The 14,616-nt window shown below is 45.7% G+C and overlaps 1 protein-coding gene across 1 annotated transcript in view; it reads left to right on the forward strand.

Annotated features, from left to right (window-relative positions):
* Positions 1 to 395: 395 nt before the first annotated feature.
* LOC147120642 (indian hedgehog protein-like) overlaps positions 396 to 14,616 on the forward strand; it is an 84,318-nt gene continuing 70,097 nt past the window's right edge. Inside the window, exon 1 of the mRNA XM_085986799.1 lies at positions 396 to 768. Coding sequence (XP_085842925.1) covers positions 472 to 768 — 297 coding nt within the window. The 5' untranslated portion in view covers positions 396 to 471. The remainder of the gene's footprint in view (positions 769 to 14,616) is intronic.

The following is a 14,616-nucleotide window of genomic DNA, read 5'->3' on the forward strand; positions in this document are numbered from 1 at the left end:
TGACCTCTGTCTCTTTCTCTCTCTCCCACAGGACAGGACAGGACCTACTCTCGCACCTCTGTCGCCAATCGGGATCCCTCCTGAGGGATTTTTGGCAGTCTCCATGCACCGACTGGAGGGGATTCGGTGGCGGCTGGAGCTGTGATCTCGGGCTGGAGGCTGGAATCGCAGAAGAGGGGAGCCCTCCTCTCTCGGGTGCGCTCCCGGGGACGCGGAGAGCTTTTTTATTCCCCCCCCCCCCCTTGTTATTGCGCACTGGATGGGGAGCATTGCAGACCCCAGAAGCCGGGGCTGATCGCTTCTCTTGGGTGGGTGGGTGGGAGGGGAGGGGGGTTAACAGATACCCCCTGGGTTAGGGGGTGGGTGGGTGGGGTGGGGGGGGGGAGACAGTTGTTGTATGGTGAGGTCGCAACTGGGAGCCTTCTAGTCCTTCCCTGATGCGAGAGTGACTCCCGGTGGGCTCGACGTACCATGAGATTGTGGAGTGTGGTGGGGACCGCTTGCGTTCTGCTGCTTTGCCCGGCGGCGATGGGTTGCGGGCCGGGCAGAGGCTACGGCAGCAGGAGGAGGATCCACCGCAAGCTCACCCCGCTCTCCTACAAGCAGTTCATCCCCAACGTGGCCGAGAAGACGCTGGGGGCCAGCGGCAAGTCGGAGAGCAAGATCAACCGGAACGCGTCGCGGTTCAAGGACCTGATCCCCAATTACAACCCCGACATCATATTCAAGGACGAGGAGAAATCGGGCGCGGACCGACTGATGACTCAGGTAAGGAAGAGAGACAACCATCAGGTCTCAGGGTCTGCATCCTAAAATCAGAGCATCACAACACAAACAGGTGGCCATTCAGCCCATCCAGCCTGTGGTAGAACTGCCCAATTTGTCCCACTCCCCCCGGCTCTTTCCCCAGAGCACTGCACATTTTCAAGTATTTACCCAATTTCCTTTTGAAAGTTACTGTTGAATCTGCTTCCTTCAGGCAGTGCGTTCCAGATCACAACAATATTCTGCATAAAAATTAATTCTCCTCATCTCCCCTCTGGTTCTTTTGCCAATTACCTTAAAACCTGGTGCCTGAAAGGATAAAATCAACTTATAGAATGTTAAAAGAGAGAAATGAGGAGATGTTTGGCGTTTGACTGACTCACCCTGTCCCTCCTTGAGCAAAGAGCTTTCATTTTTCCTGCCTCTTTTTTGTCGTTGCAGAGAATGACATAGAATTTTACAGCATAAGAACAGGCCATTCGGCCCAACCAGTCTATCCTTTCCCCTCCACCCCACCACTTCATCCCACCCCATCACCATATCCTTCTATTCCTTGCTCCCTGATGTGTTTATCCAGCTTCCCCCTTTAGATGCATCTACGCTGGTCGCCTCAGCATACTGGCGGTGGTGGCGAGTCCCACATTCTCGCCCCTCTCTGGGTAAAGAAGTTTGTGACCTTTTTGTTTAACATTTTAAAACATTAATCAATTCTCCTGGGGGGGACACTGCTTTAAGCTCCTCTGTTTATCCAGCTCCTTGCAAACAGCACATGCCCTTTGCTCTGACAATCTCCCTGAACTAGGTGAACCTTTGCTGATCAGTTGGAGAGAGAGAGAAATCTCCAGCATGCTTCTGTCGAACACACGAGTTTGCACCGCTTTCAAAGGGAACGAGAAATGTCATTCACACATATTATTTATATATTATATATTAGAATCATGCAATTTTTCTCAGAGGTGTCTAAACTAGACCCAAAAAAGATCCCAATTATTCAATATTTCCACTCCAGAGCGATGTGTATTTTTTTTAAACGAAAAAAATGTTATTTATATCACAGGAAATTTGTTTAAGCGTGCATTGGGTTATTCCAAAACAAGAACACGCTGTCTTTTTTTTTATTTTCCCTGAAATGAAGCGGAAATGTCGGGTCTGTGCGCTGTTTTTAAGGGCAGGGTCTATTTCCACTCCTCTCTCTTGTGATAAACTGACAATAACCTTTGTACAGTGAACCAGGAGCTGTTGTCAGAGACTCGGCTCGGAGTTCAGGGTGAAACGTGTAAATTTAGAGCTCGGATCAAGGTGGGGTGATGGGGTGAGGGTCCCTCATTATCGGAGCATCACAACTTAAAGCGGCAGGAAAAACCTGCAGTTCCCTATTTGTTTTTTAAAAAATATATAGCCAGAACTGACCTGAAAGTTAATGTCTGTGCCTGTGTTTGTATAAATGTGTGTGTGTGTTTGTGTAGATATGTGTATGTCTGCTCTGTGTCTGGTTGTGTAGATGTGTGTGTTTATTTATGTAAATAGCTGTGCGTGTGTTTGTGTAGACATGTGTGTGTGTAGACATGTGTGTGTTTGTGTAGACGTGTGTGCGTCTGTAGACGTGTGTGTGTGTTTGTGTAGACATGTGTGCGTGTAGACATGTGTATGTGTTTTTTTTAATTCATTGATGGGATGTGGGCGTCGCTGGCTGGCTAGGCCTGCATTTAGTGCCCATCCCTAATTGCCCTTGAGAAGATGGTGGTGAGCCGCCTTCTTGAACCGCTGCAGTCCATATGGTGTAGGTACACCCACAATGCTGTTAGGGAGTGTGTTTGTGTAGACGTGTGTATGTTTGTGTAGACGTGTGTGTAGCCATGTGTGCGCATGTTTGTGTAGACATGTGTGCGTGTTTGTGTAGATGTGTGTGCATGTTTGTAGATATGTGTGCATGTATGTGTAGACATGTGTGCGTGTGTTTGTGTAGATGAGTGTGTGTGTTTGTGTACACCTCTGTTCAGTCCGTAAGGGTGACCCCGAGCTTCCGGTCGCCAGTCACTTTAATTCACCGCTCCACTCCCACTCAGACCTCATCGTCCGCGACCTCTTGCATTGTTCCACGGAAACCCAGCGTAAGCTCGAGGAACAGCACCTCATCTTCCGATTAGGCACTTTACAGCCTTCCGGACTCAATATCGAGTTCAACTATTTCAGATCATAACCTCGGCCCCTATTATATTTTTATATATTTTTTATCCACACCTTTGGTTTGTGCCTTTTCCTTTTTCTCTCTCCCACATGGCAGCTGTCTCTCACTCTGCCAGCGCATTTCACACTTCATCTAGAGCCGTCTTTTGTCTCTTTACCTGCCCTATTACCATCTCGTCTCGCCTTGAATATCTCTTAATGTCTCTTCACCTCTCAGACCTGCCCTTTTGTTCTTTCATCCCCTCCCCATTTCCCAGCCCCCAAACTTGCTTTTTTCATCCGTTTCATTTCTTGCTTTTTTCCTCAGTTCTGACGAAGGGTCTTCGACCTGAAACGTTGACTCTGTTTCTCTCTCCACGGATGTTGCCGGGCCTGCTGAGTTTTTCCAGCGTTTTTTGTTGTTATTTTGTGTTTGTGTAGATGTGTGTGCGTGTGTTTATGTAGACGTGTGCATGCTTGTGTGGATGTGCGTGTAGGTCAATGTTCTCTCTAATTATTTTTTTGGCCCGCGTGGCCCCTTTAACGGGCTGCGCGGGCCATTCAGCATTCCGCGCATGCACGGTTTTTCTATTTAAAAGCCGGCTCGCCAGCTGCGCAGGACCTCTAGAGCGTGGCACAGCCTAAAGGAAACATTGGTGTAGGTATGTGTGTTTGTGTAGATGTGCCTGTTTGTGTTGTGTCTGGTTGTGTGTGAGTGTGTGTGTGTGTGTGTGCTAGTGTTAAGTCTGGTTGTGTGTGTATGGATGTGTGCGTGTGTTTGCGTGTGTTTCATATATATAAAGAAGTTTTGTACACAGTGTGTGCCTGGTATAAGATTGTCCTTCACAGAAAATCATTATCAGCTCAGATTTCATGCAAGAATATTGCTCAGTTAGTTCAAGATTTTAGTTACACTTCTGAATGCCAGTTCTATTGTATATTACTTTCTGTATTATATACTATAGCACTCTTGTTATACAATGCTGTATACTTCAGTTCACCTTGAGCAATCCAAGGGACACGAACTAGTTTTTAAAATTCATTCAGGGGATGTGGGCGTCACCGGCAAGGCCAGCATTTATTGCCCATCCCTAATTGCCCTTGAGAAGGTGACGGTGAGCCGCCTTCTTGAACTGCTGCTGTCCGTGTGGTGAAGGTGCTCCCACAGTGCTGTTAGGTAGGGAATTCCAGGATTTTGACCCAGCAACGATGAAGGAACGGCAATATATTTGCAAGTCAGGGTGGTGTGTGACTTGGAGGGAATTTGGAGGTGGTGGTGTTCCCATGCACCTGCTGCCCTTGTCCCTCGAGGTGGAAGAGGTCGTGGGTTTGGGAGGTGCTGCCGAAGAAGCCTTGGCGAGTTGCTGCAGTGCATCTTGTAGATGGTACACACTGCAGCGGTGGTGGAGGGAGTGAATGTATATATGTGTGTTTCTATAAATGTATACATATGTGTGTGTACATGCATGTACTATGGTTGTTGCTTAAATCCCTTGCAAGACTTTTTGGAGGGTTTATAAACACAAATGTGAGCAACAATGTGTGATGCAGTGACATCATTAGGCTTACGTCTGCCTCACCAATTATATAGCTCTGTGTAACTACTAAAAGGAATGCCTCTTTTCCCTCTTCCCTGCTTCCAGACACTCAACCACACCCCCCCCCCCAAAAAAGGCATTGCAATGCAATGAAGGTTTCAGCAATAGTATCATACAAACATCAAATGCGTTTCTATAACATTTCTCTGTCCGTTCTTTTTTTTTGTGTGCTAGTTGTGGCTCAGTGGGTGGCACTCTCGCCTCGGAGTCAGAAGGTTGTGGGTTCAAGTTCCCACTCCAGAGACTTGAGCACAAAAATCTAGGCTGACTCTCCAGTGCAGTACTGAGGGAGTGTTGCACTGTCAGAGGTGCTGTCTTTTGGATGAGACGTTAAAGCGAGGCCTTGTTTGCCCTGTCAGGTGGCTGTAAAAGATCCCGTGGTACTATTCAGAGGAGGGGAGATCTCCCCAGTGTCCTAGGCCAATATTTATCCCTCAACCAACATCACTAAAACAGATTATCTGGTCATTCTCACATTTCTGTTTGTGGGAGCTTGCTGTGCGCAAATTGGCTGCTGCGTTTCCGATATTACAGTGACTACACTTCAAAAAAGTATTTCATTGACTGTAAAGTGCCTTCTGCCTCATGAAAGACGCTATATAAATGCAAGTCTTTCTTTTGTGAAGATGCCAACTGATTTAATTTTAATTGGTTAACAGCTCCATTGTAATAGCAGACAGTGGAATTCAATGCAAGTTGTAATGTAGGAATTGCAGCAGCCAATTTACACGCAGCTGTTAGTTCGGACAGACAGTGTCTCCTTCTGATAATTCAGAGCGCCTGTATAATAACAAGAGCAGCAACGTGCCTTTATATGGCGTCTTTTATACAGTAGAACATCCCAAGGTGCTTCACAGGAGCACAAAGCAGACAATATTTGACACCGAGCCACATAAGGAGATATTAGGACAGGTGACCAAACGCTTGGTCAAAGAGGTAGGTTTTAAGGAGAGAGGTGGCGAGGCTTAGGCAGGGAATTCCAGAGCTTAGGGTCTAGATGGTTGAAGGCACGGCCGCCGATAATATTGCACAGTATAATTTGCAGGCTGGAACTTCTGCGGCAATGTAAATGGTAGTAAGCATGATGGAGCTGTCTATGCCAGGACCTCAGCCTGGTGTAAATCATCAGTTTATTTTAAAACTTGATTATGACTCTAGAATGTTTGTTTATTTTTATAGCGCTATTCCTCCTCTCCCTCCCCATCAGCAGAAAACTTGGTCTACCGTAGCGTCGGCTGGCTCTGCTCTCATTTCTTTTTATCAATGGCGACATAAAGACTTAAAAGAAAGAACAAACTTGCATGTATACAGCGCCTTTCACAACCTCCCAAAGTGCTTTGCAGCCAATGAAGTACTTTTCTTGCACTGTAGTAAGTGTTGTAAAGTAGGGAAACGCGGCAGCCAATTTGCGCACAGCAAGATCCCACAAGCAGCAGTGTGGTTAGTGAGGGATACATATCGGCCAAGACACCAGCGAGAACTCCCTTGTTCTTCTTTTGAAATATTGCCGTGGGATCTTTTTGCATCCACCTGAGAGGGTAGACGGAGCCTCAGTTTAATGTCTCATCCGAAAGACGAAACCCCTGACAGTGCAGCACTCCCCTCGGTACTGCACTGGCGCGTCAGTCTAGATTATGGGCTCCAGTCTCTGGAGTGGGACTTGAACCCCTGACCTTCTGACTCAAAGAGGTGCGAGTGCTACCCACTGAGCCAAGGCTGACGTTGCCTGTGTGCTATCTCTGCATTACTGTTTCTGACCTCTGCAGATTGGACTGTTTTAACATGTGCTGGTTTGACATTTGTGAATTGCCGTGTAAATCATGGTGATTGATGGGAGGAAAGCAATACATTGTGCACACACACTCCTCAATGGTGGGGTTGGTACTTACATCGCCCAGTGTGGAATTAAACAATATAGACCAAGGTCCCAGATTCAATCCACGGGTCTGTGCTGGATCAACTGATCTCAGCTAGGGCGGCATAAGTGTGCCACACTGGGAGAAAAAAAAATCAGTCAGGATTCTTGCTCCTTATTGCTATCCAGTGACCCTACAGTGAACATAGGAACAGGAGTATGCCACTTAGCCTCTCTAGCTTTGTTCTGCAATTCAATTAGATCATGGCTGAAGTATACTTACAAGTGTAAGCAAATGGAGCACCGCTATTCAAGAAAGGAGGGAGAGAGAAAACAGGGAACTACAGGCCAGTTAGCCTGACATCAGTCTTCAGGTAAATGCTGGAATCCATTGTTAAGGTATCAGGGCACTTAGAAAATCATAACATGATTAGGCAGAGTGAACATGGCTTTTGAAAGGGAAATCGTGTTTGACAAATTTATTAGAGTTTTTTGAGGATAAAGGGGAACCAGTGGATGTAGTATATTTGGATTTCCAAAAGGCATTCGATAAGGAGCCACATAAAAGGTTATTACACAAGATTAGGGCTCATGGGGTTGGGGGTAATATAGTAGCACGGATAGAGGATTGGTTAATGGACAGGAAACAGAGGGTAGGGATAAACGGATCTTTTTCAGGTTGGCAGGCTGTAACTAGTGGGGTGCCGCAAGGATCAGTGTTGGGGCCTCAGTTATTCACAATCTATATTAATGACCTAGATGAAGGGACCGAGTGAAATGTATCCAAGTTTGCTGCTGATACAAAGCTAGGTGGGACAGTAAGCTGTGAGGAGAACACAAAGAGTCTGCAAAGGGATATAGATAGATTAAGTGAGTGGGCAGTAAGGTGGCAGATGATAATGTGGGGAAATGTGAGGTTATTCACTTTGGTAGGTAAGAATAGAAAAACAGAATATTTTTTAAATGGTGAGAAACTTTCAAATGTTGGTGTTCAGAGAGGTTTGGGTTTCCTCGTGCAAGAAACACAGAAAGCTAGCATGCAGGTACAGCAAGCAATAAGGAAGGCAAATGGCATGTTGGCCTTTATTGCAATGGGGTTGGAGTATAAGAGTAAGGAAGTCTTGCTACAATTGTACAGGGCCTTGGTGAGACCACACCTGGAGTACTGTGCACAGTTTTGGTCTCCTTATCTAAGGAAGGATATACTTGCCTTGGAGGCGGTGCAACGAAGGTTCACCAGATTGATTCCTGGGATGAGAGGGCTGTCCTATGAGGAGAGATTGTGTAGAATGGGCCGATACTCTCTGGAGTTTAGAAGAATGAGAGGTGATCTCATTGAAACATTCAAGATTCTGAGGGGGATTGACAGGGTAGATGCTGAGAGGTTGTTTCCCCCTGGCTGGAGTGTCTAGAACTAGGGGGCAGTCTCAGGATAAGGGGTCGGCCATTTAAGACCGAGATGAGGAGGAATTTCTTCACTCAGAGGGTTGTGACTCTTTGGATTTCTCTGCCCCAGAGGGCTGTGGATGCTGAGTCTTTGAATATATTCAAGGCTGAGATCGATAGATTTTTGGACTCTAGGGGAATCGAGGGATATGGAGATCGGGCAGGAAAGTGGAGTTGAGGTCGATGATCAACCATGATCTTATTGAATGGCGGAGCAGGCTCGAGGGGCCTTAAGGCCGACTCCTGCTCCTATTTCTTATGTTCTTATGTTTTTATGTTAAGTGAGTGTACGTGGACTGGAGTAGCCTTGGCTGCGATGCCTTCCACAGTGGCATAGCCTGCTGATGCTCGCCCTCTGTGCTCGCACATTCAGAAGGACCTGGAAGGTGGGGGGAATGCATGTGGAACTGTACCCCATCACGAGATAGCACCTTCAAGAGAGGATGGGAGAAAATAACCCACAATTTGTGTTTTATAGAAAGAAAGAACTTGCATTTATATAGCACCTTTCACAACCTCAGGATGTCCTAACGCGGTATACACCCAATTAAGTACTTTTTTTTTTGAAGCGTAGTCACTGTTGTAATGTAGGAAACGTAACAGCCAATATACGCACAGCAAGCTCCCACAAACAGCAGTGTGATAATAACCAGATAATCTGTTTTTTTTGTGATGACAGGGGATAAATATTGGCCAGGACTTTGGGAAGAACTCCCCTGCTTTTCTTGGAAATAGTGCCATGGGATCTTTTACATCCACCTGAGAGAGGAGACAGAGCTGAGTTTAGTGTCTCATCTGAAAGACGGAACCTCCGCCAGCCCTGGGCACCGCGCCTAGATTAGGTGCTCAAGCATCTGGGGTGGAACTTGAACCCACAACCTTCAGACTCAGAGGCGAGAGCACTGCCGCCCACTGAATCACAGCTGACACCTAGGGGCAAGAGTAAAGAGATAATGATAAACTTGTCATAGTGGTTAGCACTGTTGCCTCAGAGCGCCAGGGACCCGGGTTCGAATCCGGCCTCGGGCGACTGTCTGTGTGGAGTTTGCACATCCTCCCCGTGTTTGCGTGGGTTTCCTCCCACAGTCCAAAGATGTGCGGGTTAGGTTGATTGGCTATGCTAAATTGACCCTTAGTGTTAGGGGGATTAAATACATGGGGTTACGGGGATAGTGTGGGATATGTGTCGGTGCGGGCTCGATGGGCCGAAATAGCCTCTATCTGCACTGTGGGGTTTCTGTGATTCTGTGATTGTGCAAGGCAATGGCTTTGGCCACCCCATTATAGCATCGTTACGAGGAGAGAGATCAAGTCGCAAGAGCAGAGAAGCCTAAGAGGAGAGTCAATCGAGGTTTTTAAAGTTACGAAGGGTTTTGATAGTGAATAAGAAAAGTCTATTTCCACTTGTTGGGGAGTTGGTGACCTGAGGTCTTCAATTTAAAATCTTCTCTAAGAGAGTGAGGAGAGCGGTTAAGCAAATCATTCTTACACAACTGGTTGTTAGAGCAAGGAATGCTATGCCACAGGAAATAGTTGAGGCATAAACCATTGCATCTTTTAAGGGAAAAATGGATAAATATTTGAAACAGAGGGTTATAGGGAGACAGTGGGACATCGGATTAATTTTGGATTGATAGAGGGCTACGGGGAGTGTGCGGGGCAGTGGGATTGGTTTTGGATGCTCTCGAAAAGAGCTGGCATAGTCACAATGGGCCGAATGGCCTCCTTCTGTGCTGTAAACATGCGATGGTTCCGTGCATTATTTAATTAATCCATGTATTACTTGTAAAGTAATAAATTTTAAGCAAATACACGGGGAAACAATTTCTATCATAATTTAGGATCGGGTAGTTTTAAGTAGAATTGTAAGATTGTAAGTAGCGCGGAGAAGGTTAAGGGGAGATTTAATAGAGGTCAAAATTCTGAGGGGTTTCGATAGGGTAGATAGGGAGAAACTGTTTCCACTGGCAGGAGGGTCGGTAACCAGAGGACACAGATTGAAGGTAATCGGTAAAAGAACCAGAGGGAAGATGAGGAGAATTTTTTTTTATGCAGCGAGTTGTTGTGATCTGGAACGCGCTGCCTGAAAGGGCGGTGGAAGCAGATTCAATAGTAACTTTCAAAAGGGGATTGGATAAATACTTGAAAAGGAAAAATTGCAGGGCTCTGAGGAAAGAGCAGGGGGGAGTGGGTTGTGGGACTAATCGGAGAGTTCTTTCAAAGAGCCGGCACAGGAGCGATGGACCGAATGGCCCCCTTCTGTGTTGTATGATTCTATGATTGCTTTAGAAATGGAAGGGACGATATACAAGGAAGTACTATTCTCAAGTCGCTGTTGCTGGCGTATTGCATGACAGCAGTGCAGAAAATCTCCCTGTTTATGCCAGTCTTAGAAAGGACTGTCCTTAAAAAAAAAACAAAGTTACAAAATAATTATCTTGGACATTCTTCTTTTCCTGCTGATCTTTGTTGCAATTATTTTTGCTTAAATGGACAGTGTCGTAGGCAGGGAGGGTGTTCAGGGTGTTCAAACAACCCCCTCGCAATGTCTATGATTTGATTTTTAATCGGACCCCTCTTCTGAAGGAACGCGCCTTAGATGAGTTCATTGAGTGTATTAGGGATGGGTTTCTTGAGCAGCATGTAACTGAACCGACCAGGGGGCAAGCAACCTTAGATCTGGTCCTGTGTAACGAGACAGGATTAATTAAAAATGTCCTAGTAAAGGATCCCCTTGGAATGAGTGACCATAACATGGTTGAATTCCATATTCAATTAGAGGGTGAGAAGGTTGGATCTCAAACAAGCATGCTAAGCTTGAATAAAGGAGACTATGAAGGTATGAGAGCAGAATTGAGTAGAGTGGATTGGGAAAATAGATTAAAGGGTAAGACGATACATGATCAGTGGTGTACATTTAAGGAGTTATTTTACAACTTCCAAAAAAAATATATTCCACTGAGAAGAAAAGGGTGTAAAAGAAAAGACAGCCATCCGTAGCTAAGTAAAGAAATTAAGGATAGTATTCGACTAAAAACAAGGGCATATAAGGTAGCCAGATCTAGTGGGAGGATAGAGGATTGGGAAAACTTTAAAAGACAGCAAAAAATAACAAAAAGATTGATTAAGAAAGGGAAGATAGATTATGAAAGTAAATTAGCAAAAAATATAAAAACAGATAGTAAGAGTTTTTATAGTTATATAAAAAGAAAAAGAGTGGCTAAAGTAAATGTTAGTCCCTTAGAGGATGAGACCGGGAAATTAATGGTGGGAAATATGGAGATGGCAAAAACACTGAATGAATATTTTATATCAGTCTTTACAGTAGAAGACACTAAGAATATCCCAACACTGGACAAACAGGGGGCTATAGGGGGGGAGGTGCTAAACACGATCAAAATCACTAAGGAAGTGGTACTCGGTAAAATAATGGGACTCGAGGCGAATAAATCACCTGGACCTGATGGCTTACATCCTAGGGTCTTGAGGGAAATGGCGGTAGGGATTGTGGATGCATTGGTAATAATTTTCCAAAACTCCCTGGACTCAGCAAAGGTCCCGGCAGACTGGAAAACTGCTAATGTAACACCCTTATTTAAAAAGGGCAGTAGACAGAAGGCTGGAAACTATAGCCTAACATCTGTGGTAGGTAAAATATTGGAGTCCATTATTAAGGAGACAGTAACAGGACATTTGGATAATCATAATTTAATAGGACAAAGTCACCATGGTTTTATGAAGGGGAAGTCATGTTTAACAAATTTGCTGGAGTCCTTTGAGGAAGTAACATATAGGGTGGATAAAGGGGAACCAGTGGACGTAGTGTATTTAGACTTCCAAAAGGCATTTGACAAGGTGCCACACAAAAGATTATTGCTTAAGATAAAAAATCACGGGATTGGGGGTAATATTCTGGCATGGATAGAGGATTGGCTATCTAACCGAAGGCAGAGAGTTGGGATAAATGGTTCATTCTCAGACTGGGAATCAGTAACTAGTGGTGTTCCACAGGGGTCAGTGCTGGGTCCCCAACTCTTTACAATCTATATTAACAATTTGGAGGAGGGGACCGAGTGTAACATATCAAAGTTTGTAGATGATACTAAGATGGGAGGGAAAGTAGTGAGTGAGGAGGACATAAAAAACCTGCAAGGGGACATAGACAGGCTAAGTAAGTGGGCAAAGATTTGGCAGATGGAATACAATACTGGAAAGTGTGAGGTTATGCACTTTGGCAGGAAAAATCATAGAGCAAATTATTATCTTAATGGCAAGAAACTGGAAAGTACTGAAGTACAAAGGGATCTGGGGGCCCTGGTGTACGAAACTCAAAAGGTTAGTATGCAGGTGCAGCAAGTGATTAAGAAGGCCAATTGAATGTTGGCTTTCATTGCTAGGGGGATAGAATATAAAAATAGGGAGGTATTGCTTCAGTTGTACAAGGTATTGGTGAGACCGCACCTGGAATACTGCATACAGTTTTGGTGTCCATACTTAAGAAAAGACATACTTGCTCTCGAGTCAGTACAAAGAAGGTTCACTCGGTTAATCCCGGGGATGAGGGGATGGACATATGAGGAGAGGTTGCGTAGATTGGGACTCTACTCATTGGAGTTCAGAAGAATGAGAGGTGATCTTATTGAAACATATAAGATTGTGAAGGGGTTGGATCGGGTGGATGCGGGGAGGATGTTCCCGATGATGGGTGAAACTAGAACTAGGGGGCATAGTCTTAGAATAAGGGGCTGCTCTTTCAAAATTGAGATGAGGAGGAACTACTTCACTCAGAGGGTGGTAGGTCCATGGAATATGCTGCCCCAAAAAGCTGTAGAAGCTACATCATTACATAAATTTAAAACAGAAATAGACAGTTTCCTAGAAGTAAAGGGAATAAAGGGTTACGGGGAGCGGGCAGGAATTTGGACATGAGTCTAGGTTCGGATCGGTCATGGCCCTGTGGGTAGCGGAGCGGGCCCAGGGGCCGTGTAGCCTGATCCTGCTCCTATTTCGTGTGTCTAATTCTGTTAGATTCAGGAGATGGTTCTGTGATAGTAGATTGGCGGTTAGGATCAGATCAGCCATGACCTTATTGAATGGCGGAGCAGGCTCGAGGGGCCGATTGGCCTACTCCTGCTCCTATTTCTTATGTTCTTATGTTCTTATCACTTGATAGAAAACAGAAACAGCCGATGTTACTCCAGAGTTAGGTCGTTGTTGTTGTTTTGTATGACGGGGAAAGCTTATGATGGGATGTCTAGTTTGGTTGTCCATTCGATGGCCTCCTGAGATGCCGAGTGGAGAAATGAGGCACCTCCTGCAACAGATCTCAGTGGGCAGGTTGATGGTCTGGGACTCATGGCCACAGTCACACTTCGGGTCGCCCCCTCATCATCCACTTGTGGAGCAGGTGGACGCATCGTCCGTGCCCTGTGCGGATTGGGTTGCGCGCTGCCCAATGTCTTCGAGGGAGGGCGAAGGCAGGGACCTCTGCTGTTGGGTCCGTGATGGCTCTTTATGTTGCGTGCGTCCCTCGATTCCCTCCATCTGGATAGTGGGTCGATACCAGCGGCCTGAATATTGGCTGCTGTTTCCCAGAATGGCCGGCGCCATTTTAAGCACTTTCGTGCTGGGTTTTTCAAGTCTTCGTGAATGGGAAGGTCGGTGCTGCTCATGAATTTTTCCATCTCGCGGAGCACGGTGGCATCGCGGCGAGTGGCAGGCAGGGCAATGTGGGACAGCACCGGGAGCCACTCAGTTGGAGTGGACTTGAGCGCCAATCTGACCAGTTAAAACCGATTATTTGGGCTTGCGCTTCTAAATGTTGGCCGGCACATTGCAGTGATCGGTAGCAGAGTTATCATAGACTAGTGGCGCACAAACAGCTCTTGGGCTCCATGAGTTAGAGTTTTCAACCGACAAGGTTGTTTCTCTTTTCACTTTGCTTTATTGGAATTGTTACATTAATAGAAGTAATAATGTTTCTGTTTGAACCTTATTGTGAAATTCTATTTGTAAAATAGACCATTGGAAGTAGTTTTTGTTTGGTCTGGCTAACTCATAACACCCCTGATAAAAGACATCCTGCCTGCCTCAGCCACTGTAAATTGATTATATTGTTGGGGGGAAATTGGCAATGAGATGTTAGCGAGCTTGAAAGTGTGATTCAGATGAATGAATTGTGTGTGTTGGGTTAATTTGTGCTCTTTTATACTGTCATGCTCTGTAACTCCTTCCGGCCAGTTTCTCCAGTGAATGACACTTCCGGGTACTGGCGTTGCAGGATTGGATCACGTACATTTCCAACTTCCCAAGCTTGGTTAGGTGGAGAGTGAAGCTCCCTCTACCTTGAAGAGGTGAGTTTTACTTTGTTCCAGCAGCGCTTCTCAGACCCTGATCAATTGGGGCAGTTCAACTCTTGAGGGGCATAGAGTCATAGAGTTATACAGCACAGAAAGAGGCCCTTCGGCCCATCGCGTCCGTGCCGGCCATCAAGCCCTGCCTATTCTAATCCCATTTTCCAGCACTGGGTCCGTAGCCTTGTATGCTATGGCATTTCAAGTGCTCATCTAAATGCTTCTCGAATATTGTGAGGGTTCCTGCCTCTACCACCCTTTCAGGCAGCGAGTTCCAGATTCCAACCACCCTCTGGGTGAAAAATGTTTTTCCACAAATCCCCTCTAAACCTTACCTTGAAACTATGCCCTCTGGTTATTGACCCCTCTACTAAGGGGAAAAGTTCCTTTCTATCTATCCTATCTATGCCTCTGATAATTTTGTACACCTCAA

The sequence above is a fragment of the Somniosus microcephalus genome, chromosome 4, assembly GCF_052327205.1.
Source record: "Somniosus microcephalus isolate GS21.2 chromosome 4, FLI_Smic_1.0, whole genome shotgun sequence".
NCBI classification, from domain to species: Eukaryota; Metazoa; Chordata; class Chondrichthyes; order Squaliformes; family Somniosidae; genus Somniosus; species Somniosus microcephalus.